This window comes from Camelus dromedarius, chromosome 27 (genome assembly GCF_036321535.1).
Source record: "Camelus dromedarius isolate mCamDro1 chromosome 27, mCamDro1.pat, whole genome shotgun sequence".
In the NCBI taxonomy this organism is placed as follows: domain Eukaryota; kingdom Metazoa; phylum Chordata; class Mammalia; order Artiodactyla; family Camelidae; genus Camelus; species Camelus dromedarius.
In genome coordinates this window covers 2290703-2318307 of record NC_087462.1, presented here as the reverse complement: position 1 = coordinate 2318307, position 27605 = coordinate 2290703, and the positions used below count along the sequence as shown (strand labels likewise).

The 27605-nt window shown below is 56.9% G+C and overlaps 1 protein-coding gene across 5 annotated transcripts; it reads right to left on the bottom strand.

The window, feature by feature from the left end:
• Positions 1-87: 87 nt before the first annotated feature.
• Positions 88-26207, bottom strand: FZR1 (fizzy and cell division cycle 20 related 1). Of its 5 annotated transcripts, none has more exons than XM_031436911.2 (14): positions 26061-26207; positions 9824-9946; positions 8464-8589; positions 8295-8358; positions 8089-8216; positions 7601-7683; positions 7014-7197; positions 6178-6243; positions 5591-5693; positions 5324-5508; positions 4950-5183; positions 4522-4626; positions 3796-3897; positions 88-3436 (listed from the first exon to the last, which is right to left on the bottom strand). In XM_031436911.2, the coding sequence occupies exons 2-14, from the start codon at positions 9890-9892 to the stop codon at positions 3395-3397; spliced, it is 1491 nt and encodes a 496-aa protein (XP_031292771.1). In that variant the 5' UTR covers positions 9893-9946; positions 26061-26207; the 3' UTR covers positions 88-3394. The 5 variants fall into 5 exon arrangements, with proteins under 5 accessions (XP_031292771.1, XP_031292772.1, XP_064335784.1 ...); XM_031436912.2 differs by having other exon boundaries at positions 3805-3897; positions 26061-26195; XM_064479714.1 differs by lacking the exon at positions 26061-26207 and adding an exon at positions 17019-17652.
• Positions 26208-27605: the final 1398 nt, after the last annotated feature.

Below are 27605 nucleotides of genomic sequence, written 5' to 3'. Positions count from 1 at the left end.
ATTCAGGCAAGAAAAGGAGTGACGCACCAACGTGACGTGGATGGACCCTGAGAACACGATGCTCAGTGAGAGAACCAGACACACAAGGCCACAGCATGTGATTCCATTTATGTGAAACGTCCAGAACAGGCCAATCCAGAGACAGAGAGGCGGTTCCTGGTTGTCAGAGTTGGGTGGGGGTTGGGGGTACCTGCTATTGAGGACAGGGCTTCTTTTAGGGTGATGGAATGTTCTGGAATTAGTAATGATGGTGGCACAACATAGTACATACATGACAAAGCGCTCCGCTGTACTCTTCACTATGTTACGCATGTTTTACCACACACAAATTAAGGAAAAATCCAGAAGCTGCCCGTCTTTCAGCACTTCCACCGCTCCTGGCTGTGGTCACGTCACTGCCTCCCCGGTCTCTCTGCGCCCCAGCCCACCTGTTTTCAAGCCTCCACAGAGCAACCTCACCCCTTCCCACGTCAGCACACACCAAAGGCTCCCACCTCACTGGGGTACAGGCCCATGTCCTCCCTGGGGCCCACAAGGCCCTGTATGACCTGCCCCGCCCCTTCCCCCTCTCTCCCCCTCACTCACTCTGCTCCAGCCACACAGGCCTCCTCACTGTTTCTCTAACATGCCAGCGACTGTCCTGCCCCAGGACCTTTGCCCAGGCTGTGCCCACTGCCTGGAGCACCCCCTCTGCCCAGGCGTGTCTGTGCTCAAACGTCCTTCAAGCTCTTGCTCAAACGTCAGGTTCATAGCAAGCCCTGGATTCAAAGCTGCTGCTTCCCAAGACCTCACACCACCCATCCCCCAGTGACAGCCACGTGCTCTTAACAACCTACCGTCTCCCTCACGCCACAACAGAAGCTCCTAAGGGGTAGGTCTTGGGTCTGGCCTCTCTCATCCCCCGTGCCCAGGACAGAGGACTTCACTGGGAGGGAAGGGCCTGGGGTGTGCCATCGGTCATGGGCAGCTGCTCGCTGCAGGGGCCACCTCTGTTCTCAAGACCCCTGGGCCTACTGGCCCACCCAGTGTTGCAAACCCCTCTGGCCTGGGCTGGTTTTCCTCTCTGGCCCCCAGAACCTCCTGTTCCCCACCTTCCCTGTTCCTTGCAGCCCACTTGGTCCCCACTTCCTTCAGGGAAGCCCCTGCATCTTCCTCGCCTCACTGCTGCACAGGCCCCGCTCACCCTCGGCTGTCACTGTCACTAACTCCCTTTCTCCTCTATCAACCCAGGATCAATGGAAACAAATCCTGCCCAACCACACCCAGCTGTCCCCAAGCGCAGGACACAGGGCTGGCAACGTTCCCGCTGGCCTTGGGGCCCCATCTGTCAGGCGGAGGCGGCAGCAGCAGCACCCACGCTGCCCCACCAGCCCGGGCCCACCCTCCTCCTTTCAGCGGGACCAGCATGGGCCCCTCTTCCCGCAGCGGGGTGCAAGGACTGGCATGACTCACGGGACCGAGAGTACAGGGACACTGGCGCCCCATGCTGCCCAGCCGCCTGCAAGTGGCCCCCACACCCTCACGTTCCGGATGCTCTGGGGTCACCATTTGTGCAGACTCAAGCTATCAGCCCCAGACAGACAGGCAGCCCCAGCCGTGCATGACCCACATGGTTTAATGGCTGCGACACTGCATTCCAGGAGGAGCAAGGCTCACCCGCACCAGGTGCCTGCACATCGCCCGCTCCCGCACCCGGCCCTGCCACCCGCGCCCGCTGACAACATTTTTCATCGTTTCAAGCCCCCTCTGTGCTCCCAGGCGAGGAGCCTACAAGCAGAGCCAGGGTGGGGTGCAGTACAGACATAATCCTTTTCTTATTTAAAAAAACCCCCAAAACTCAAACAAAAATAAAATCTCGACCATCCGGAATACTTACACATCTATGTACACTGTCCCTTGCCATGCCCCTCCCCCGCCACGCAGGCAGGTGGGATGGGCATATGTGTACACTGCCCCTCACCCACCCCCACGCAGGCAGCTGCGGGATGGGCGGGGAGGCGGGAGCCCCCTCTTCCCCGAGTTCAGGCAGGTTCAGCCCATTGCCCCTCCCAATGATAGGGCTTTAAAAGCTGTGACCTCCACTCCCAAAGGAGCCGGGATGAGCCACTGCTCCCTGCCGCTAGCCTTAACATCTGGGGACTGATTTACAAAAACACAAAGACAAATCCAAAGAAAAGTCACAAATACATATATACACATGCACACGTGTGGCTGACTCTGGGGGAGCACAAGGTTCTCAGACCCTGGAGGAGTGGGGGCTCCAAGCAGAGCCAGCGTGACCAGGGGACTCTGTGGCCTTCCCTGGGCCATGCTGGATCCCCACCCCACCCAGGCCTATTCCACTGTCCACTTCCATCAGTGTCCCCTGACCCGAGGAGGGGAGAGGGAGGGAGGGGAGGAGGGGAAGAGCAGCTGCCCAGGGCCCTGGCCCTGCCTCCCTCCCTGTTTCCGCCAGGTCTGGAGGTGAATATGCAGGAGGGTGGGCCCAGGTGCAGTCAGGAACAGGGCAGAGGACAACCAGGGTCAGGGGAAGCCCTGAGGAGAACCGGTGGGTGCCCCTCCCCTGGCTGAAGGTGCAGGTGGACAGGAGCCACTAGGGTGGCCCGGAGGGGGAAGGGCTGGGGAAGAGTGCCAGGCGTCCACAGAACCTGGCCCTCGGGGTCAATTCTGCCCTCAGGTTACCCTGACCGGCTGCCCAGCAAGCTGCAAGAACCAGTCGGTTGTGACTGTCAGTGACAAGGACAGCTCAGGAGGGGTGAACACATGATGGCGAACAGATCTGACTTCCATTTTCCTTGGACAAGTCCAGCTTGAGATGACCTTCGGCATGCAGCCTGCCCGGGGCCTGCTCCCGACGCCGTGCCCCCAGAAAAGTCACCAGGATGGCTTCCGGGACAGGGACAAGCAGAGGTGGCTGCAAAGAAACCTCTCAAGTGGAATGTCCCTTTGATCCATGGGCAGATCTGAGCTGTCCCCTGACATCCAGCTGTCTGTCCTGGAGCAGGTATGCGCCGCGGGGAGCGCGTGCTTCCAGGAAGAGCATGCAGCCCCAGCAAGGCAGGGACAGACACAGATGGAAGCAGGCGGAGTCCCAGGAGACGTCCATCCCGTGTCCATCCGCTCGGAGCACAGGAGCACAGCCGGCTGAGCCGGGGCCACCCAGGGCGGAGGGAGCCGGAGTCCCCACTCCTGGGGTGCCCGACCGCAGCCCCTCCCCAAACACCGGCTGACAGAGTTCGCAATCAGGCTTTAATAGAATCTTCGGGGTCTCTCCAGGCCCGGCTCCCGCCCCACCCCGGCTGCCTTCCTCTGGGGCCTGTATGCAGGGGAGGGGAGGGTCCATGCACGCTGACAAGAGGTGGTGCTCTGAGACCAGGACAGCACGGCCACGGGTTTACCGGATCCTGGTGAAGAGGTTGAGGACAGACACGGATTCCTGCAGGGCACACAGGAGCGACGGCTGAGCCTTCAGCCCCCAGTGGCCTCCCGCAAGCGCCGGCAGCTGGGCTCGGCCGTTGGGTCGGGCACCAGCCGCTTCATCGTGGAAAGGAAATTCTGCCTGGAGGGACCCCGAGGCTTCAGGCCAGAGGAGCGCCTGTGTGGACATCTTCTGCAGAGCCCTGGGACACGGCACCAGGCAACGCAGGAGCCGAAAGAGGGCCTGACGGGGGGCCCAGGGAGAGCCCTGGGGACATTACGGCTGAGGGGGCGACGGGGGCTGGTCGAGTGGCAGAGGAGGCTCCTGGGACAGTATGAGGGGACGCGCGTGGGGGAACATCTGGCGCTGATACCGACCCACTTTACCTTTGTTGAACGAGTTTTGCTAAAGACGTTCCAGAACCTCAGGGTTTCATCTCCAGCACCAGTGACTATGGCCTCTCCATCGGGGGACATGGCCTGTGGGAGGAGGAGGCGCGCTGTGTCCTCATGCCCTGCAGGAGGCCCCACAGACAGTGCTGACGGCAGCAGCAGCGGCAGCCAGGCTGCTTCCAGGCGGGCAGCAGAGGCCCCTGCGCCCCGGCGGAGCACTGTGGGCGGAGCAGCCCTGTGCAAACACCTTTAAAGGACACCACAACCCACTGTGAGGAGGGACAACTGGGCAAAGGTTCTACCGGTTTAAACACAAGACATTTTTTTCTAGAAAGAAGCAAAAAATTGAAGAGTGAATGTGTTTCGGGGGAGGGGCTCCCTCCTCTCTCCAGGCACTCGCAGATGGTTATCCGGTGAAACCTCTATAGGTGCTGAGGGGCTGGATATGGGTTATTTGCGGCGGCTTCTACTTTTGTGTGAAACCAAAAACGTGGACGTTGTTCAGGGGGGGCAGAATTGTAGAACCGCCCTTCCTCAGGGGAGCTGGTGGAAGAGATTCGGTGATGACGCCACATCTTGCCTTCAGTCCCAACCCAAAACCTGGACCAGATGGAGCGTCAGGGCCGGGGGAAGGGTGTGTGCACGCCACCTGCTCAGGTGGCGCTCGGGTGGTCACAGCGCTTCCTCCCGAGCCCGGCCGTGCAGACTCACCAGGTACAGGACTCTGTAGGAGTGCCCGGTCAGCTTGGCCACCTGGGTCAGGGACGGGTACTTCCAGACCAGGATCTGGTTCTGCGAGTAGCCATGCGTGCTCACCTAGGGGGCGGAGAGGGCACTTCTAGAGCCTGGGGCTCCCTTCCACGGCCCCAGGACTCAGACCCCCAGATGCATCCATCAAGGAACAAGGATACCAGGGCCTGCCTGGCAGGGTGCAAAAACCACAGGTGACAGTCCCCACCCCAGCACTCTGGTGGATGAATGGATGGAGACAGGGAAACAGTGTGGGCCTCTCCGAGTGGTCACCGGGCATGGGCACCTGGGTCAGGTTCTGTGAGACCAGTGTGGCAGGGGCCTGGCCTCCTGCCCTGCCAGCTCCAGCCTGCAGGCCCTGACCGCCCCGGCCTCGCCCCTGCACTCACCAGCTCGTTGGCGTGCTTGGACCAGGCCAGGTTGCAAACCTGGGAGCCGGTGTCAATGCACTGCAGCGGCTGCCCCGTGAGTGTGTTCCAGAAGCGGATGCAGCGGTCAGCTGTGCCGCCGCCGGATGCCAGCAACCCGTGCTGGTGTGGGGACCAGGCGATGGCCTTCACGGCCGCCAGGTGCTCCGTGTACTGCTGCACGGGGCTCAGGCTCGAGTGGTTCCAGACCAGCAGCTGTGGGGACAGTGGCCATGAGGACTGGGGTAGCTCGGCTCCCACAGGAAAGAAGAGCCCACCCCAGTCCTCCCACGGGTGCACCCTCATCACCCCTGCTCCAGAGGGGGGAGCTGGCCGGGTGGGAGGGGCCGGCCTACCTTGTTGTCGTTGCCCCCCGAGGCGAGGAGCTGGTGGTCCGTGGACCACTTGAGCCCGCACACCTCCTGCCGGTGGCCCTGCAGCCGCCGCTCCGACTGCAGGGGCGGCGTGCGGATGTCCCTCTGCAGGATCATGCGGTCCCGGCTCCCGGATGAGAGCTGGTCGGCGTTCCAGGCCAGTGCCCCTGTGGCCGGCAGAGGGCGGGCTAAGGACGGGGCCCGGCCTTTCGGGGACCCAACCGCCCCCGGCCCCAGGCAGCTCCTCACCGACGCGTGCTGTGTGGCCTTCCAGCATGGACAGCTTCTTTCCTGCGGCTGCGTCCCAGATCTGCACGAAGCCCTTGTGTGTGCCCACAGCCACCAGGTTCCCCTAGGACCGACAACGCAGGCGAGAGCGGGCATCAGGGACTGGCAAGGGTAGGCCTATGGCAAGGGTGGCCCCAGGCACCCCCCGCTCCCCCTCCCCGCGGCAGAACCTTAAGCCCATTTCCTTAGAAGTCTCTAATGTGTGCCCCTTCAGACACTCCTCCTAAGAGCTTTCTGGGAGGATGGTCACAAAGCACGTGGGTTTGTCAAAATCCATCCAATACGCACTGAGATCCACATGCTTCAATGTGTGGAGTGAGCCTGCCTGCCTGACCTGGTGTCTATCACTCTAACCAACTCTACCAGGCTGGGGACAGGTAGGGGCACAGACGTCACCCTGGGGCTTGGACAGGTGACCTCCAGGCTGGATTCTGGCTCCTCTGGGTCTCCGAGGCCCCACAACACTGTGGAGGGCCCCTGCCAGTGAGGTCAGTCAGACCTCCCCTTGCCAACCCTGCCCTATGGGGGGATGGGGCTGGTGTACTGACCCGCTCAGACCAGCCCACAGAGGTCACCGAGTCTCCTTCCACAGAGAGGTCACAGAGCCGGGTCACCTGGGGGAAGGAGGAGCAGTATGGATGAGCTGACGTGGTGTCCCTGGTCCTTTAAGGCCCAGACCATCCATTTGTCCATCCGTCTATCCTTTCACCCATTCATTCACTCATTCACACCCCTGGCCCATGGGCACTGGCTTCAGTGCTGCGACCCAAGAGAATGTGGCTGGGGGCTCAGCAGGCCATAGGCTGGGAAGAGACACACACCAGCAGAGGGACACTGACTGCACACAGCCTAAAGGGATGCTGGGGGACGCTTGGGTGACGAGGGCATCATGCCCAGAGGGTCCTTCCAGCAGGTGTCAGCCATAGGCTGCTGGAGTGTGCGTGCACCAGCCTCCCTGTGGGGGCTTCATCACTTTCTTTAAACTTACTTCATTTGGGTTGGTCCCTAGGGTGGAGTCTTTGTGCCCTACAGACCCTGAGCCCACGTGTGCCCAGCAGCCACTCTGAGGGACACTGCACTGAGGCCCTCTTCTTCTGATGGGGGCAGTGGCTATAGCTCAGGCCGCAGAGCGAGGACTCCTGTATCCTAGAAGCCAGCCTATGGCAGGGAGGCACACAGGCTCACGCCTGTGGACGGGTCCTGAGGTGGTCTGCACACTGAGGGCGTAGGGCAGGGAGGAGGGGAGTGGCTGGGAGCTGCCCCAGGCTCTGGAGGGCCCCAGTAACACTCATGCCCTTCATACAGGCCCCTGCCTGGCTCAGCGGCCAAAGGAAGGCACTGTGCCGTCCGCAGCACGCACACACGCGCGGTGGCTGGCACCCACCTGGCTGGTGCAGGCGCTCCACAGGTACACGCAGGTCCCCAGCCCCACACTGAGCACATTGAGAGACGACCAGTCCACCAGGTTCAGGTAGAAGTCATCCTGCAGCTCGGGCGCGTCCAGGACCTTGAAGGGGATCTTGGAGATCTTGCGGGTGGGTTTCCGCGGTGACCGCAGTAACTTCTGACTGCAGGGAAAGCCCGAGGTGGGGATTTTGCAGATGTCAGTGACCTACAGCGCCTGCATAGAGCTCTCTCTTTTCCGCAGCCCTGGAGCCCATCAGCTGCACCTGCTTACATCACCCTCTGTCTGCTGCCCATGTGATCCCAAACCGGCAGGTGACCCCACGGCCACCGCCACCGCCCCCACTGGGTGTTCAGCTGCTCTGAGCTCTGACAAGCCCGCCTGCCCATCTGCCCCGCACCTCCTCCAGGAGCCCTCCCTGACTCCCATCACTCGTCTGGGCTCGTGGGGTGTCCCCAGTGAGGATGGTCCTCTAGGCCAGCCCTGAACCCTGTGCACAGCCCCAGCACTGATGGCAGCTCCCAGGCACTGCCCAGCTGTCCAGGCCCACCTGGGTCTGGACTCACCTTTTGTTGCTGACGGGGGACAGGGAGTAGGGAGACACGTCATTGCCGTCGTCGGGGCTGGAGCGCTTGGTGCTGAGGGAATACTGGGGGCGAGGCACACACGCTGAGCGGACGCCAAGGCCCCAGGGCCTTTGTGCCCTGCACCCCTGGCAGGATTGTCCAGGGCGCAGAGAAGCAAACCAGGCCTTGCGCTTGAGGCGTCCTCCTACCTCTCCTGCCCCGTCCAGCCCCAGCCCCTCAACCATCTCTTTAGGGACCCAAGCCAAGTGTTCTGATGCTGCCCCGGAGCCCCACACTTGGGACTGCTGAGAGGTGGTCTGTGGGGGCGGCTCATGCTGAGGCCCCGCCCCTTCACCCTGCACGTGGCAGCTGCCCCAGGTCACCTTTGTCCCGTACGAGTGCAGGAGGCCGACAGGTACGAGGCAAGGGGTCTGGAATCTCAGGCTGGGGAGTCTGAGACTGAAGGCAGGGAGCGGCCAGGGGCTCACCGTGAAGAGGCCCTTCCTCTCGGGCGTGGAGGGCTGCAGTCTGCGGTCCTCCGTCTGTGGGTCCTGCACCTTTTCGATTCCAGCACCGAGCAGTTCGTTCTTCAGCAGAGCTGAGTAGGCCAGGCCATCTGTGGGCACCAAGCTCCGTGAGGCAGGGATGGGGGGGAGGGGACCAGGAAGGGGTTGGGCAGCGCCTGACTCCCGACCTTTCCCGTTGTCTGAGGTGGCGTCCTTGGCTTTCCGGTTTTGGCTGGGAGATTTCTCATTTTCCTGTGGGAGAGGGAGGTGAGAGAGGGAAGGATGAGCTGGAAGGACCCGGCCCCGCCCCCAGACCACACAGTCAGTGGTCCTTCTCCCGCCTAGGGTGACCCTCACATTGATTCTGTGGAAATTCACGCTCCAGTTGGCACCAGCTCTCGAGGGGATGAAGCGGTCTCCGTGCTTGCTGGGGGAGGACACGGGGGAGTTGGCTGGTGTCAGGGTTCGTCGCATCTCCGCCACCTGGAAGGACAGCAGGGTGGACTGGGTGCCTCAAGCCCCCAGAGCACACCAAGACCAACCAACACCCCCTTCTCCCTGCCCACTCTGCCTCCTTGCACTTGGCCTCTGGCCACTGAAGGAGGGTTTGGTCTTGGAAACCCAAGGGCAGCGGTAAGACATTTCAGTAGTAACCCACGTGCCGGAACCCTGCTGGCAGAGCACGTCTGGTGAGGGGAGAGCCCGGACAGCGAGAGCCCAAACGTGGACACACTGCAATGAGCCTTGATCTGTTTCCAAGCAGTTGCAAATGGACAGGAAAGTTGACAGAACCGAACAAAGAGCATCCATTCCCTAACACCGAGAGACTGTCGCTCCCATCACCCCACTTCCTGCACACAAGGACAGTTCCCCCCTGGACCACGACTCCACCACTGGAACCAGGAATGGGAACAGGCACATCACCTCCAGTGAACCCTCTGACCCAACTCGACTGTCCCAGGAATGTCCTTTCTCCTATAAGGGATCTGCTGTGGGTTGAACTGTGTCCTCCAAAAGGATATGCTGAAATCCCAACTCCTGGTACTTGGGATGAGACCTTAATTGGAAATAGGGTCTTTGCAGGTGTCATCATGTTAAGACCAGGTTATACTGGAGCTGGGTGGCCCTAAATCTAACGCCTGATGTCCTCAGGAGAGACAGGGACTGGCACACAGAGAGAAGGGGACGTGAAGATGAGGCAAAGACTGGAGGGGTAGGTGTGTGAGCTGAGGCCTGCCGGCAACACATGAAGCTGGAAGAGGCGGGAAGGAGCCTGTCCTGGACAGCCCAGTGCAGAGCTGAGAACGCCGAGAGCCGGCGGGCACAGCCTGCAATGTGCCGTGAGCCCACAACGGAGAAGCCCCACATGGCTGAGGGGGTGGGGGTGCAGGAAAGAGCAAAATAGGGCTCCCCGAATTCTACCAGGTTTCAGGAGCTGGAGACAGGGCCACCCTGTGCCACTGTCACTCCTGTGCCTGGTCCCCTGTAAGAACAAGGGCCCCACAAGATCGGGGGTCCGTGCCGTGGCTCCAGCAGTAGAGGGAAGCGCACAAAGGTGCTGGGGGGCTCACCCCGGTGTGGCCGTGCTGCTGCCCTGGGGACCACCTGTCTCTCTCCTTTAGGTACCTCTGCTCTCCGAGGGCCAAAGCTCAGTAGCTGACCACACCCGCACCGTGGGCTCCATCGGGGAGCGGCAGGGCGGGACCTGGGTACTCACGCACGGCATTGTGTTCTCATTCTGGATGACGATCTGCCGGAGGAGGCGCCGTTCGTAGTCCTGGTCCATGGCGAGGCAGGGCAGGCACGGCCCGCCAGCCCTGGTCAGCCGGCCCACGTCAGCCTGGGCAGGGAGGGCAGGAGAGGTCAGCACCAGCAGTCAGTGGCCCCCGCTGCCTGGTGACTACAGGGCACGCCTCTGGGACAGCCAAGTCTCCCTGCTGTGCGGGGGGCCTTCCCTCCCAGGAGCCCTGAGGGACGTGACGGGGACAAATGGGATCCTCTCTGGCTGCTCCATGGGGAACCTTCTACCAGGCCCCCACACCTCTGTCCTGGTTAGAGCCAGCCTCCCACCTACCCGTGGCCCCTAGGGGCTCACCCGAGGCCACCTCCTCTGCCCACATGGGCCCCGATCTGGTCACCTTCCTGCTTCAGACCCCCTGATCTCACTCCTTAGCAGCTCAGGAGCCGTGAGGGGCAGTCCTGGTTGCCTCCCCTGAGCACGGGCTCTGTGTCCTGGACCCATAATCCTCAGCCCACATGCTCCTGAGTATGCATGAGTGGGAAGAGGGTCAGGTCCTGCATCTCCCTCCGCAGGGGTTTGCAGAGCTGACTGTGCCCAGCACCATGGCTCCAGGGCCAGGCCTGACGTGGTGGGGGGACGTCGGCCTCCAGCGGACAGACACACGCTCACATCCAGCTCCCACCGAGCTCACCCCGACCTGGGAAGGCCCCTCTGAGGAAGAGTGAGAGTGTGGCAGCAGGGGCTGTGCAGCGGAGACAAGCAGATGCCTCAGAGAGCAGGGTGCCCTCTCCGGGGGAAACTGCAGTCCAGGGACACCCAGGCCCTGGCCAGGCCCAGGCGCTCACACAGTCTGCCCCTCTCAGGAGGCGCCTGCCAGCCCTGCCTCCCGCCAAGGGGGAGACGCTGAGATTTGGGGGGGGGGGTCCGGCACGGAGGGCCTAACCGCAGCTTCTCACCGTCACTGCCACTCTGCTCCTCCGGCCGGAGCCCGAAGGCCACGTGCAGGTAGGGCCAGGCCAGTCCAGCCCTGAGCCTCTGGGCCAGTGCCCAGCTCAACGACAGACCAAATACCAAGACGTCAAAAGCTGAAGGCTGGCCAGAAATTAAGCTGACGAATACGAATCCCTAGGTGTGCCATCCAGTGAGTTCACTACCTGCCTTTTAACCTCAACAAACTTAAGAGGATAGAAATTATTTCAAGCATCTTTTCTGATTACAATGCCATGAAACTAGAAATCAACCACAGAAAAAGAAATGAGAAAAAAAAAAGATGGTATGGAGATAAACAATATGTTACTAAAACCAATGCGTCAATGATGAAATCAAAGAAGAAATTAAAAAATACCTTAAGACAAATGACAATGGAAACACAACCACAAAAAATCTGTGGGAAGCAGCAAAAGCAGTCCTAGAAAGGAAAGTCACAGCCCTACAGGACTTCCTCAAAACACAACAATCTCAAAAAACCCACCTAACCTACCACTTAAAAGAATTAAAAAAATAAGAACAAACAAAACCTAAAGTCACCAGAAGGAAAGAAATAATAAAGCTCAGGGAGGAAATAAATAAAATAGAGATTTAAAAAATAGAAAAAAATCAATCATACCAAGAGCTGGTTTTTTGAAAGAGAAAACAAAATTGACCAACCTCTGGCCAGGCTCACCAAGAAGAAAAGAGAGAGGGCACAAATAAACGAAGTAAGAAACGAAAGGGAAGAAATCACAGCTGACACCACAGACACACACAAATCTGTAAGAGAACACCTCGGACAACCGCACGCCAGCAAACTAGGTGGCCTGGGAGACAGGCACAGCTTGCCGGAGACATACAGTCCACCAGGACTGAATTCAGAAGTAGATAATTTGAACAGACCAGTCACTAGAAATAGAATCTGTAATTCAAAGCAAAACAAACTCCCTGCATTCAGGACCCGATGGCTTCACTGGGGAATGCTACCAAATGTACAAAGAACTCAAACTGATCATCAAACTGTTCCAAAAGACTGAAGAGGTGGGAACACTCCCAAAGTCGTTCTGTGAAGCTACCATCACCCTGATAATAAAACCAGACAAAGACACTATCAAAGAAAAAAAAAAAAAAACAGGCCAGTATCTTTGATGAACATAGATGCAAAAATTCACAACAAAATATTAGCAAACTTAATTCAACAACACATAAAAAAGATCATTATACTACAATCAAGCTGGATTTATCCCAGGGTCACAAGGATGGTTCAATGGATGCAATCAATGCGATACACACATCAACAAAGGAAAGGACAAAATCACATGATCGTCTCAATAGATGCAGAAAAAGCATTTGATAAAATTCAACATCTATTCATGATAAAAATTCTTACCAAAGTGGGTACAGAGAACATATCTCAACATAATAAAAGCTACATATGGAGGGAGGGTCCAGCTCTGTGGTAGAGCATGTGCTTAGCATGCACAAGGTCCTGGGTTCAATCCCCAGCACCTCCACTAAGAAATAAAGTAAAATTAAAAAAATAAATTAAAAATACATAAAGAAACCTAATTACCTCCCACCACCAAACAAACAAAAAACAAAAACAGTAAAAGCTATATACGACCAGCCCACAGCCAACAAAATACTCAACAGTGAAGAGTTGAAAGCCTTTCTGCTAAAATCTGGAACAAGACAAGGATGCCAGCTCTCACCACTTTTATTCAACATAGGATTGGAAATCCTAGCCATAGCAATTAGACAAGAAAAAGAAACAAAAGGGATCCAAATTGGAAGAGAAGACGTAAAATTGTCACTATATGCAAATGACATGATACTATATATAAAAAAACCCTAAAGATGCCACAAAAAAGTACTAGAGCTGATTAAAGAATTCAGCAAGGTAGCAGGATACAAGATTAACACACAAAAATCTACTGCATTTCTTTACACTAACAACAAAATATCAGAGAAGTAAAGTAAAAAAAAAAATCCCTTTTAAAATCACATCAAAAAAATTAAATACTTAGAAATAAACCTGACCAAGGAGGTAAAAGACTTATATATTGAGAACCACACAACACTGATAAAGGAAACTGAAGATGATTTAAAGAAATGGAAGGATATCCCATGCTCTGGATTGGAAATACTAATATTGTTAAAATGGTCGTACTACTCAAAGCAATTCATAGATTTAATGCAATCCCTACTAAATTACCCATGGGTTTTCACAAAACTAGAACAAATAATCCTAAAGTTAATATGAAATCACAAAAAAACCAGAATTGCCAAAGCAATACTGAAGAAAAAGAATGAAACTGGAGGCATAACCCTCCCAGACTTCAGACAATACTACAAAGATACAGTAATCAGACAGCAATGTATCGGCACAAAAAGAGACACATGGCTCAGTGGGACAGAACAGAGAGTCGCGAAATAAACCCACACACCTATGGTCAATTAATCTTCGACAAAGGAGACAAAATATACAGTGGAGAAAAGACAGGCTCTTCAGCAAGTGGTGTTGGGAAAGCTGGACAGCACCGTGTAAATCAATGAAGTTAAAAACTCCCTCACATCATACACAAAAATAAGCTCAAAATGGCTTAAAGACTTAAACATATGACAGGACACTATAAACCTGGAAGAAAACATAAGCAAAAAAAAAAAAAAAAAAAAAAAAAAAAGGGCAAAACATTCTGACATAAATCACAGCAATGTTCTCCTAGGTCAGTCTACTGAGGCAGTAGAAACAAAAACAAATATAAATAAACAGGACCTAAATAAACTTCTAAGCATTTGCACAGCAAAGCAAACTATAAGCAAAATGAAAAGACAACCTACAGACTGGAAGAAAATATTTGTAAATGATGCAACTGACAAGGGCTTAATTTCCATAATATACAAACAGCTCATACATCTTAATAAACAAACCAAACAAAGAACAACCCAATCCAAAAATGGGCAGAAGACCTAAACAGACATTTCTCCAATAAAGAAGATGGCCAATAGGAACATGAAAAGACGCTCAGTATCACTAATTATCAGAAAAATGCAAATCAAAACTACGAGGTATCACCTCACACCAGCCAGAATGACCATCATCAAAAAGTCCACAAACAATAAATGCTGGAGAGGGTGTGGAGAAAAGGGAACCCTCTTACACTGCTGGTAGGAATGTAACTTGGTGCAGCCACTACGGAGAACAGTATGGAGATTCCTTAAAAAACTAAAAATGGATTTCCCAAATGATCCAGCAATCCTACTCCTGGGCATAAATCAGGAGAAATCTCTAATTCAAAAAGATATATGCACTCCACTGTTCACAACAGCACTATTTACAGTAGCCAAGACATGGAAACAACCTAAATGCCCATCGACAGATGACTGGGTAAAGAAGCTGTGGTGTATACATCTATACCTATACCACATATACACACACACACAGTGGGATACTACTCGGCCATACAAAAGAATGAAATAATGCCACTTGCATCAACAGAAATGGACCTGGAGATTATCATATGAAGGGAAGTAAATCAGACAAAGACAAACATCATATAGTATCACTTATATGTGAAATCTAAAAAAAAATGACACAAAAGAACTTATTTACAAAACAGAAACAGACTCACAGACATAGAAAACAAACATGGGTACCAAAGGGGAAAGGAGGTGGGGGATAAACTAGGAGTTTGGGATTTGCAGATAGTAACTACTATATATAAGACAGATAAACAACAAGGTCCTACTGTATAGCACAGGAAACTGTATGCAATGTCTTCTAACCACCTACAATGGAAAATATATATGTAAAACTGAATCACTATGCTTCACACCAGAAACTAACACAACATTGTAAATCAATTATACTTCAACTAAAAAAACAGACACTTGCCTTTAAAAAAGATTATAGTAAAATACACGTAACATGAAATTCACCGTCTTAATCATTTCTAAATGCACAGCTCAGCAGCATTAAGTACATTCACATTGTTGTGCAACCATCGCCACCACCATCTCCAAAACTTTCTCACCTTCCCAACTGAAACTCTGTTCCCATGAAACACTCACTCCCTACTCCCCTTGCCCCTGCTAGCTCCTAGAGAAATCAAACTGCCAGGTGACCCAGCACCTCCACTTTGAGATAAACATCCAGAAGCAAGGAAACAGATCTACACAGAAGCCAGTACTCAAATGCTCTTACCGGAAGTATTCACAAAAGCCAAAAAGAAAAACAACCCAAGTGTCAAGGACAGTGAATGGATAAACAATGTGTGTTCCATCCACACACTGGAATATTACTCAGCCTTAAAAAGGAAGGAAACCCAGACAAGCTACAACATGGATAAATCTTAAGGACGTAGTGCTCAGCGAAGTCAGTCAGACACAGAAGGACACATACCGTTTCATTCCACTCACAGGAGGGCCCAGAGTTGTCAAATCCATAGAGACAAAGTAAACCAAAGAGAACATTTGCCCTAAAAAAAAAAAGACACCTGAAGCAAGCCCTAGCTCAGCGTCACCAGGCTCACACTGTTCACATCTCTGTGCAACACCGGGAGACAACTTAGCAGAGCTGCCTAAGCCCTACTTCCATGTCTCCACGTGGCCTGACGAGCGCCAGAGCCTAACCCTGGAGCTGAAGTGCCAGCATAAGCCTGTTCCCTGTCCCTCATCCAGATTGTAGGACACAAAGGACCACCTTGGTGTGGTTTCGGCCCAAAGTCAGACGCTCAGCCAAAGCAGAGCCAGTCAGATTAGACCTGAGGGACAGTAACGTGGCCACTGGCCACCTCAGTGTGCATGTCTTATCCCGTGTTCCCTCTGCACGGCCTTGCGAACTGGATGCCCGCACACCCTTGCAAAGATGAGGATGTGAAGGTTGGGCAGAGGGATCAGGTGGGGGCACAGACAGGGCTCTTGTGTGGAGGCCCATGCACCCCCGGTGCTCACAGCCCTCCCTCCACTCAACCTGGGGCTCCTCTGAGCCCGTGCTGGCCCGGAGCCCCAGAGCCCTGACGCCCCAAACTCGGTGGACAGCGGGCCTCCTGCTTCGGTGAGAAGCAGGGTTGCAGCGCTTCAGCCCCCCCATTTCAGGTAAGCCCCACAGGGGAGCAGCCACCTTCTTGGCCATTGGCTTCCTGCCCCGGCCAGGTATCCTAGACACGTCTCATCCGTCCACAGAACAGTCTAGTCTCCCTCTTTGGCCTTCCTCCTCCCTCTCTGCCAGCCTAGCCCCACCCTACCCCTGCCTTGCCCTGTGATGCGCCCATCCAGGGCCTGCCAAGGGAGCCCTCATTACACCTGACCACCGCTGGGGTGGCATGGACACCTGGGGACACAGAGATGCCCATCTGAGTGTCTGTTCCTGGTGGAAACACCAGTTCGGGGGACATTTTCCCAAGGGGGGCCTGGTCATCTTGCCGACCACAGTGCCAGGCTGAGTACAAGCCAGAACCAAGTCCCAGGAGGGCCGGCATCCAGCGCGACCAAGCAGCCTGTTGATGGGCTTCAAGCGAGGCTGGACACAAAGAGGAGACGTCACAGCTCTGTTTGGGCAGCCCCAGAGCTGGGCCAGCTGGCAGTCCCTCTGCTTTAAGGCTCGGAGAGGCTGGCTAACTTCCTGGCCCGTTGTGCAGTCAACCGCGGCTGGCCCTGACCAGGGCTTCGTTAGCCGAGGAGCACCCGCCCCGAACGCTCAGGTTTTCTGGGTGAAGAGATGGAGGCAGAGACTGATGCTGTGGCCTCAACCAAGACCTCAGGAGGAGAGCGGTAACTAGCAGGACTGTGGGCCACAGTCACATCCAAATCACACGATGCTGGTGACAAAACCAGGTGGCTCGGCCTGCCAGCAGTCCCCAGTTGAGCCCATCCTTGGAACCCACAGCTCCGCCAGGTTGCAACCAGCCCATTTTAGAGAACTGAAGGTGGTACCTGAGAGAGAGAGTCCTCAGGGACCCTCCACCCACCTCCCCTGAGACTGCTGCTTGCTGCACTGCAGGAAGAACAGAAGACCCTGAAGCCGTGAGAGACAAGGCTAATAAATTCATTTCCAGAGAAATGAGAAGGGTCTGCAAGGCGAACGCCCCACAGTTTTCTTAAAAAAAAAGACAGCACAATCAGGAAAAATACCTGCCACCCTCAGGGACAGCCCACAGCGGCAAAGGACAGGAACACAATGTTCCCAGAAAAGGAGGCTCACCTGCACCTGCGGCTGGGGCTGCAAACCGGCCCAGAACGTGGGGCTTCCACCCACTGCCGGCGAGCTCCAAGATCCGATGACACCCTCGCCAGCCGAGGTGACACTCGCACCCACTGTTGGCAGGAGCCAAAATTTGGCAACTGCTTTCAAAATCTAAAAATGTACATCTTTCTGAGGCAGCATTTCTACTTCTAAGAATTCACCCTTAGAAATTCTGGCCTGTGTGTGCAAAATTGTGCGTACAAAGATCTCCGCAGGCTGCTTCAGAGAGCAGGGGACAGAGAGGTACAAAGGTCTACACGGAGGGCGAGGCCATCTCCGACAGGAGGCGCCGCAGTAAGAGGCTGGAGGTGCTGGTGGGGCCTTCAGGACGCACTACAGGTAACACACTGCAAAATAAGCTATTGCCGGAAGGAGAAATCAGTAGCAGACGTGGGCTCTGGGGAGAGAAATCAGAGGACACGGGTCAGCAGAGGAGGGGAGCCCTGGCGCTCCTGCCCTGCCATCTTGTGTTGCGCAGATTCTGAGTCACGGGAACTCATTCACCAAAGAAATGAGACAGCGGGGGGCAGCTGGGACCACGCATGCCCAGCACGCGACCAGACGCGTCTCAGCGGTGGGGCACAGCTGGCTGTCCCCTAATAACAGCTAGAGAGAGGAGCAACCTCTCTGTTAACGAGCAGTCACGAGCACAGAAGACCTGCAAGGCGGGCATGGGCGGCAGGTGTTTAGAGCTGCTGCTCAGGCCATGACACAGCTGGGAACGAAGCAATGACTGGCTCTGGAGGGACCCTGCCAGGGGGGGCCGGCATCTGCAGGCTGGCATCCGTGTGGTCCGTGAGGTGGGCCAGGGCCCTCGGCCGCTGGTGGCCACTGCCCCACCTGCAGAGTGCTGTCACTGGGGGTACCGCACACCTGCCGAGCCAGCCCTGAGGAAGGGTGTCCCCTCTCCCCTCGTGGCCCCCAGAACAAAGAGCCAGGCACTGCTGCAGACTCCGAGCCTCAGCCTATTCCTCCGGAAAATGGGCACACTCCAGCCTGAAAGAACAACAATGAGGTCCCAACATGGCCAGGGCTTGCATGGGTAACAGACCACCTAACCACCGGGGGCTGCCATCCTATGTGCTCCCCACGTCAATCCCTGCCTTGGTCCTCTCCGGGAGCGGGGCCGACTCACACAGGGCGAAGTCCCAGTGACAGAGCAGGGCCCTTGCTTTCAACCCGGCTGCCCAGGGGCTGCACGAGCGCTCCCGAGGAGGCCTTCCCTGTGGCTCCTCGTGCCCCTTGCCCTTGCCCGGCCCTACTGCACTCACAGGGTTCCACTCACCAAGTACTCAGCAAGAAGGATCAAAGTAAGTATAACCCAGGGGTCCTCTCTGGGGTGGTCCTGCCCCCAGGGGACACTGGGCCACATCTGGGGACATCTGTGATTGTCATGACTTCTGGGGCTCCTGGCTTCTGGTGGGTGGGGGCCAGGGATGCTGCTCCCCATCGTGCCTGGGATGGCCCCCCACGGAGAATGAGCCACCCCTGTGTCTGCAGGACATAGGGTCCTCTAGGCCCTAGCCCAGGGAGGCTACCTGGTGAGTGAGACGGTGGTGGCGCGTGGGCTGGCCCCGGGGTTAGCAAAGACCAGGGGCCTGGAGATAAGCCAGTGCCCGAGCCCCGCAAGCCCTCCTGCCAGCTGGAGCCGGAGGCAGGCTGGGGTCCCACATACGGGACAACACTGAGGGCAAATCTTCACCTTACTGAATCACCTGCCAGCCCCCAACTGTGGGCAGGGACCACCCCGCCCCCAGCCCAGGGGAGGAAATGAGCTCAGACAGGCCTGTGGAGGGAGGACCCACGACAGTGTGGCCCCCTGCTTGTCACCGCTGCAGCCTCCTCGGGGAGGGGCGCCGCGAGCGCAGCGTCCTGGGCACGTCCTCACCAAGTTCAGCCAGGCCTGGAGGCCCCCAGGCAGTATTCTGCTTCCAGAAGTGCTCGGGCTAACTGCAGGGCCCTCCGCGCCTTGCTTATCTTGAAAACTGGCCCTGCTGTTTTTATGCTGTGAGGCTCGGAGGCCAAGGAGACACCCTGTGACGTCATTCATGACTCAGTGCTCGAGGCAGAGCACGGCCTGCATGTGGCATGTGGCATGTGGCATGTGGCATGTGGCATGTGGCTGCCTGCGGCACTGCTGCCACCGGGCTGTCCTGGGCACTGTGAGGTGTGAGCAGCCTCCCTGGACCTGGTCCACTTGATGCCAGGAGCCCACCCCTAGTCATGCCAACCAAAGATGTCCCAGACACAGCCCAGTGTCCCCTGAGGCGGGGAGGGGAGGTGGGCAAGGCAGGATCACTCTGAGTGAGGGTAACTCTGGCCTCTAGGGGGCAGTCTTGCCAGCTCCCCAGTGGAGCACAGGGGAGGGAAGGGAGGAAAGCATGCCAGAAAGAGCCTGTTGGCACCACCCTGCCACATCCTGAGTGGATACTGGGTCCCAGGGGTATGGGACACTGCTCCTGGCCCGGTGAGGAGACTATCAGAACACAGACGATGACAGTGACAGCAGGGACCCGAAGCTCACCTGTGCCCCTCCAGCAGCTGGCACAGAGCCAGGCAGTCCAGGTGCTTGACTCACCTTGGCCCCCAGGTGCGATCCTATCCCCATCTTACGAAGGAGAGGCCAGGTCTCAGCGACTGGTGGGCAGCCCGGCTCCATCCCTGCCGTCCCCAACCTGCCCTTGGCTGCTCAGGACATGACACTCTGTGGTGAGAGGGCCACCAGGCTTGGCAGCAACAGGTCAGCCATCTAAAGCTCACAGGGGATGGGTCATTGCAGCCATGTGTGCCTTCCCCTGCTCGGCCCCAGAGGGAGCCATCCAATGAAGGATCATGGTGATGAATGGCTGGGGCTCCCTGGAAACTGCTGTCTCAGGGCATGACCTTTCTCAGAGCTCCTGAAACCTCCAGGGAAGCATCTGGTCTGAGAGGCACACAGGCAGAGGGACCTGGAGAGCTGGGGCTGGCTCAAGGTGCCCAGCTCCGGCTTCCTGACCACCAGCTCCAGAGAAAGGCTGGGGGCTGGTCGTCTCACTCCCAGCCATCCATTCTCTGAGGGGCTGGGGGAGAAGTCCCACGTGACAGAGATAGAACCAGAAAAGGGGGGTGGCCCAATTTTCCACTCATGTCGGAGTCTCTGGCTTTGCCTCTTCTGCATGGGCTCAGGAAGCCAGCCCTGGCTGCTCCCTCCCTTCCACTGCTGTCAACCAGTCCAGCAGGTAGACAGAGAAAGGGTGGGCTTTGGAGAAGGACGGACCTGGCTTTTAGCTTGGCTTCAACCCTTACTGGCTGTGTAGCTTTGGGCAAGCAACTTCTCCTTCCTGAACCTCAGTCTCTTCATCTCAGAAGTGGGGATAATGGGATAACACTGCACAGTTGCTATGAAACTGAGCGAAACTTCTGTGAAGCAGCTAGAAGAGTGCCTGACCCAAAGGAGATGACACAAAGCAGCGGCCATCTCAGGGGCTCAGGGACAGGCGCACAACCGGAACCAATGCGCCGGCTTCCTGCTCCTCCACTGTTCAGTGATGTGGGCCGTGTGGCACGGAAGGTGCTCTGGTGGCCACAGCTGCAGGCCAGGGGACCAGGGAGGGTCCCATCTCCTCCCACGCTGCCCCTGAAGGTTAAAAGGACTGGTCTCCCCTGAGGGGAGGGAGGACCGTCCTGAGGACGTGGGAAGAGTGGGACTGCCCGGCAGCAGGGCTGGCCCTGGTCTTACAGACGTCGAATCTGGACTCGACCTTGGCTCCTGGCCTCAGGACTGCTGGGGCACAGCAGGGGACCTTTGGAGGCAGCGGTCTCACCCCGCAGAGAGAACACAACGAGCGAGCAGCCCCCTAACCCCAAGGACAGCAAAAGACAAGGCTGAGAACGGCCAGTGTCAGGAAGGGCTGCACCAGGCACAGGCGGACACAGCGTGCCCTCCCGAGTGGCTGATGGGAGTCACCGCCAGCGGCCAGCTGTTTCTAGGAGTCCTGGGGCAGGCGCCTCAGGAGCATCCCTCTCACTCATTCACTTGGCTGAGCTCACCGCCCCTGCTGTGCGTGGGCAGGTGTGGGAGCGGGGAGGCCGGGGCCAGGCTCTGGTGCCCGGGCTCACCTCCCGGAGCGGAGGAGAGTCCCATCAGCACACCTCTTTTCCTTCTGTCCGCGCCAGCGCCCCTGAGGGCGAGCTGCTGGTAGCAGGCGGCGCCCACCCCGGATGGGACCGCTGCCCTGAGCCTCAGAAGGGGCGCCTGAGGCGCAGTGTCTCACCCCACCTCGAGCACAGGGCACCCGCTCAAGCCCGACCAGTGAAGTGTTCAGATGCCAGCACATCTGGTCTGCAGCAGCCCGAAGAACACAAACCCCACTCAAACGAAGAACCTGGTATCACACCAGATGACTCATGATCATTTCTGTGATCGTAGCTGTGACTCACGTCAGAGGCCTGACTCTCAAGGCTGGACGTCCCCTCAGGTGCCCAGAGACCTCACACATCTCTGTCCGCTGCACACCTGCAGGGACAGTGACAGGGAGCTCACCCCTCACAGGGAGCGCTTCCTCAGTCTGTCTTCATTGTGGTTCTCACCCATGGGTCCGAAGTGGGGGTGGCAGAAGGAAAAGCCTAGTACATCTAGGGCAGCCCTCTCCCACCCCACACTGCTGACTCTCAGTCCGGGGCATCCTGGGTACTGTGGGGGCCGGGCAGCATCCCTGGCCCCACCTACTTGATGCCCCCCCCCCAAGTCTTGATGACCACAAATGTCACCAGATGTTGCCTCCAGGGCAGATCCTCTGGTTTAGGGGAATCCTTGGGGGGAATAGCTGCTTCCCTCTGGCTGGAAAGACCAGCACTGACCTCTCAGCTACTCAGCTCTTCTGTGAGTGCAGACAGACAGACATACCCTACCCACCTGGCTGCCCCTCCCCCTGCTCCCACCACCCCTCCACCCCTCCATCCCTCCATCAAGCAGCCTCTCCTCACTGTGGGACACAGCACAGATACAGCCTGACCCTTCCTGCAGTGGCTGTCATGCTTGACAGGGACAACAGGGTCACAACACAGTGGTTCCATTCTGATCCGGGGAAGAGCATGGGGGGATCTGGAAGGAACGATCTGGGCAGGCTAGGGTGCAAGGATCACACTGAAGGCAGGAAGAGGCAAAGGTGGGGAGGCCACTATGGCAGTTTCCCAGGCTGTGCCCTGGGCGGCTGGTGGCAGGGAGGTAGGGAAGGGACGGGGCACAGGGCGTGATGAGATGTGCGCTTGTGGGCCGACGGTGGTGCAGTGTGGAGACCAGTAGAGTAGCAGGGAGCACGGAGACCAGGGAGATGGTGCTGCTTGTCCAGGTGAGAAAGGAGGTGGTCCTGAGACGGGGGCAGGAGAGGAGGGGCCCCAGGTGAGGCCCACGGGAGGCGGGACAGGCAGGTCCGAGGAAAGAGAACCTTTTCTGGACACACTGCTGGACACCAAGGAGAGGACTGACTGGCTGCTGGCCACATGGGCCTGTAATCAGGAACCAGCTTTGGGCACCAGCAACAGATGAGGACAAGAAGCTAAAGGTGAGGGGTAGGCCACCAAGGAGCACATGCAGTGGCATCTGAGTCCAGATTCAACAGGAGAGTCACCCCATAAGAACCCACGCCCGACTGCCCCTGGCAGCTCTTTCCGCAACAGGCAGAAGATGCCAGCAGCCCAAGGGTCTGCCCACTGATGAGCAGACAAACACGCCGTGGCCCATCCCCGCAACGGAATATTATTCAGCTGCAAAAAAGGGATGACACACCCTACAATGTGGATGAACCTTAAAGACACGATGCTCAGAGAGAAAAGCCAGACACAAAAGGCCACACGGTGTGTGATTACATTTATAAGAAACGTCCAGAACAGTCACACTGGCAGAGACAGAGTGGATTCGTGGTTGCCAGGGGCTGTGAGGTCAGGGGATGGGGAGTGACTGCTAACGGGGACAGGGCTGCTTTCTGAGGTGGGGGAAATGCTCTGGAACTAGACACACCTTGTAAACACACAGAAAACCAAGGAATTGTATAATTTAAATGAGCGGATTGTAGGGCATGACGATTACATCTGAAAAAAGCTGTTACCAACAAAAACAAATAAATAAGACACTATACTAAAAAGGGCCAGCGGAGGAGACTGAAGGACAGACGGGATGTGCGAGAAGCCAGGAGGGCGACTCCATGGTCTACGCTTTGTAGTGCACAGCAGTTGAATGACAAACTGGAGCCAGGCCGGAGGAGGCACAGCGCATCCTCTCGTTCCATTCACACCTGATGACACTGGGGTGGGATAAAGGAGTCACTTGCCAAAGACACAGGACACGCGGTTGGGCACAATGTCAGGTCGAGACTGTCAGTGCCACACTGGGGGGCCTTGTGTTCAAACACACAACCCTGTCTGCATCAGGCAGGCCACACAGCAGCCAAAGTCTCAGGGAGGCCAGGGAAGGGTGGGCAGGGCCATGACCAGTGGCAATGACAGGCCAGAAGCCACTGGGGCCTGGGATGGAGCAGAAGCCAGATGACAGGGAGCTCTTGGGGAAGAAAAGGGGTGGCCAAATACTCCCTTCCCAGTCCCACAGGCTGCCAGCTCCCTGGGCCAGCCCCCAGCGCTGACTCAAGCCAGCAGCCTCCAGCTTCAGCCGCACAGGCACCACGCAGGCTCCGGGGACAGAGTCCCTGCACTCACAGGCCTCATGATCTGGACTCTGGTCCAGATCTGTGCCCTCAGCACTGACGACATTCAGGGCCAGACCGTTCTTTGTGGAGGACAGTCCTGGGCACCAGGGGTTGTGGAGCAGCCTCCCAGGCCCCATCCACTCGATGCCAGGTGCCCCCAGACACCACCAGCGTCCCGGGTTGAGAACCTCTGCTCAGAAGAGAATAATTACAAGAGTGCTGTGAGCTGGCTGATTTCTTAAAGACCAAGTTCACTGACCTCGGCGCTAGCCAGGAATCCTGAGGGTCAGCCCTCCAGACAGAATAGCTTCAGATCCTTGTCCCTCTCAGTGACACTGAGCCAAAGGTCTCCACAACCAACCCTCACTCTAGGTCTCCCCAAACCCAGAAGTCCCGGGTATACAAAGCCTGCCCGGCCAGAGGCCCCAGTAAATATCACTGGCGGGAGGCCTCCTGCTAGAACTGAGGACCCACTTGTGACGACTCATCAGCCTTGCAGGTCCCCTTGCCCAGTCCCAGACAGACACCCTCAACAGGGCCCAGACCCCGAGATCTTCCTGGGGAACAGTTGTGGCAGCAAGTGGGCCAGCACAGTCACGTGAGACGCAGCCCCCACCATAGCAAAGCAACTGTCCTTTGAGCCCAGAGCTGTCCAAGGACCCGAGCCCCAGTTTTTGGAGGGGGAGATCCTGTAACCTTAACACAACCCTCTTGGAGCAATCCAACCATATTTGGTATGCAAAGCACCAGTAGGAGGCCAGCACACCTGCCTCCCCTCTTGAGTTCAGAAGAAACACCAGCCCAGCACAGCCAAAACAGGAGGGGCCTTCGACGTCAAAGGCCACGACGGCCCACAAGACATTCGGCCTAGTGGACATGCAGTGCTCTAGGGGGGACATGCACCACTCTGGGGACTGTCCCACCACCCACGGCTCTTCCAGGATCTCCTCAGCTTCCAGGCTGCAAATCCCACCCCCACCTCCAGGAGAGAACAGCCAACCTTGTTCATTTTAAAGACCCTCCCACCTGTCTCTGATCTGGAGGGTAGATGTGGCAGGGGACGGCTGCGGAAGGTCTGGGCGGATCATTTTTCTTTAGTAAAGTGCTCTTGCTCAAAGTATGGTAAGAGGTGACGGGCAGCTGGTGGGGTGCAGCCTCACCAGCGTGAGGCATGAGGTCATCGCTCAGTGGACTAGGGTGGGGGCGGGGAGGGGGAAATCTAGTTCCCAGTCTGACAGACACCCTGAAAGGGATGATTTTAGGGGGAAGAGAACAAGGAAAAATAAAACTGGTGTAGGCTGGGTATCTGCACAACAGTGGGACTCAGGCTTTGAGCTGGGGCAGGTCTAGACGGTGGGGGGCGGCGGGGCAGGGGGATGGTGAGAATCAGTTTTTAGCTGGGGAAAATGGCTGTGCCGAGGTGAATGTGCCACACTTGGGGGATCCGGGGTGGCCAGGCTTGTACTTGGAGGAAGACACAGCATGGTCGCACACTGGAAGGAGGCTGTCTCAGATTTTGGTCGGTGCCAAGATGGGAGAGCCTGATTATGTGTGGGTCACGGCCAGAAAGGGTCCAGCTGTGAGGGTTGGGGAGCAGAAACTAGAAGGGCTGGGAGCCAGGGGGACACTTATGTATTCAAAACTCGTCGCCTAAGTGCTTCCGTGTGCCAGGAGCGGAGGGGCGCGGTGAGTACAATGGGGAGTCCAGACGGACAGGGTCTCCGCACCTCAGCCTGGCTGCGCCAGGGTCCACAAAGCTCAGACTGTATCTTATCCGCGCGGGGGGGCGGGAGCTTGCTCAAGACTGGGGGAGTCGTGACAGCTCTGGGCGGGAGGCAGTCTCAATTCGGGCAGGGCCCGAGCTGCGATGGTCCGAACTTGGGAGACCCGGGTTTGACAGGCCAGCGATGAGGACCACGCATGAGGGAGTGGGCCCGCTGTTCTGGGGGGCGGAGTGGGGAGGCCCCCGTGGGGGGGGGGTCAGAGCTCGACCTGCTATTTATTAAAGGACAGGGACGCTGACCGCCTGGGGAGGTCGCAGCCTGCAAGTGGCTCGAGCTGGAGCGGTCACGCAGGGCCTGGTCTGGGGGGAGGCTTGGACGTGGGGGTCAAGACGGGAGGTGGGATGCTGAGGTCACCCGGGCCTTACTCGGCTTGTGGGGCGGCGTTCGGGGGTCCGGCCGGCTCCTGGAGGGGCCCGAGCTTGGGGGTGCCAAGCTGGGTTGCTGGTTCGGTTTCAGGGGCCCCGGGGAGGCCCGGCCCGGCTCAGGGGTCGCGGCTCGGGTCCAGGGGGCGGGTCCCCAGACCTCGGGCGCCTCACCTGGCTCGCTCCCGTCCCCCGCTGGCTCCGCCGGCCCCTCCTCTCCCGGCGCCGCGCCGCGCCCGCCCCCGCTGCGCGCAGCTCCGCCGCGTCCGGCCGCGGCCACCGCTGACGGGATCCCGGGCTCCGCGCTCCTTAATATGGCGGCGGTCGCTGCTCCGCGGCCTCCGGCGCCCTCCTCCGCCGCGCGCGCTCCCGCGGCCGGCCACGCCCCCGCGCCGGCGCGCTGCGGGCCGCTGCCCCGCCCCGCCCCGCCCACCCACGCGGCTGCGCCTGCGCGCCTCGGGCATCTCGGGAGGACGTGACGTCGCCAGCGATTCGAATCAATACAGGAAGCGCGGCGCCACGGGTTGCCCGGGGCAACCGTGCCGGAACCCGATTGGCGGATCCGGCTCCGCGGGAATATGGGGAAGTGGCTCCGCTCAGTTTAGGGCGAGGTTCTTAGAAAGGGGCAGTAGAAGAAACAGGTACCCCTGGGCGGACTCACACCGCAGTAACGCAGCCACACCGCGTGATTAGCGCAGGTGGGCCGCACAACAGGTTGCTTGTGCGGGTCGTGCAAAACCCACGGCCTGCCGAAATTCATTCATTCAGTCATTCAACAAACACATTGCACTCCCAGTGAGTGCTCCTTCAGAACCTCCAAGTAGGGAACGAGACAGATAAAAATCCTTGCTCAAAAAATGGTAAGGGATCCAAGTGAACATTTCTCCAAAGTAAATAAATGAATGGCCACTAAACTCAGGAAAGGATGCTGTCTCACCATCATTAGTCCCTGGAGAAATGCAAATCAAAACCACAGACTGCAGCCTAGTGAGATGGCTATGATTTCAAATATAATCATAAAAATTAAACACCTCACCCCCAGGAAAATAACAATTGCTTGAGAAGGTGTGGAGCAACTGGAACCCTTATATATTACCCATGGGATTGTAAAATGGAGAAGCCACTGTGGAAAACAGTCTGGCAGTTCCCATAAAGTTACACATAAAATTACCAGATGACCTAGCAATTCCACTCCTAGCATTGAAGACCTACGTGCAAATTAATAAACAGAAACCTCATTTAAAATGGAGTCAGGGAGCCAAAATGGGGAGCTCTCAAGCCCTACCCAACTGAGTCAGTTGAAGACTCAACAGGAAGAAACATAACTTTGCATCTGTAACAGGAAGAAGGTCACTACTTTATTACACAACAAGGGAAGGAAGACTTTCTCCTTGCCTGGCAACAACCCAGCCAATGAGAGACTGTCACCACTGAGCCAGTGGAAAACCACTACACCTTGAACCCCCAGTCACCTCCAAAAGACTCTTTGTTTATAACAGCCCCTCTCAACTCCCCTTTCTCCTCTATTGAAGAGTCATCCTTCCCTCTGTTCTCCAGACTTGTTTGTGGCTCACCATAGGTTGTCCCAAATTGCAATTCTTTGCTGTTTTGGAATAACTGTATTTTTGCTGATAAAATAACTGGCTGTTTTATTGTTTTGGGTCAACACATGTGTCCACATAGAAATTTGTATGTGAATGTTCATGGCAGCATTATCCA

What these genes read in the sequence shown, in the direction of transcription:
- FZR1 (XM_031436911.2), bottom strand. Translation starts at nt 9,892, where the DNA reads ATGGACCAGGACTACGAACGGCGCCTCCTCCGGCAGATCGTCATCCAG. An exon ending in GGAGCGCCTGCACCAGCCAG is followed by an intron (nt 6,244 to 7,013) that starts GTGGGTGCCAGC and finishes TCCTTCCCCCAG; the next exon opens with GTGACCCGGCTCTGTGACCT. An exon ending in GTTCAACAAAGGTAAAGTGG is followed by an intron (nt 3,437 to 3,795) that starts GTCGGTATCAGC and finishes TGTGCCCTGCAG; the next exon opens with GAATCCGTGTCTGTCCTCAA.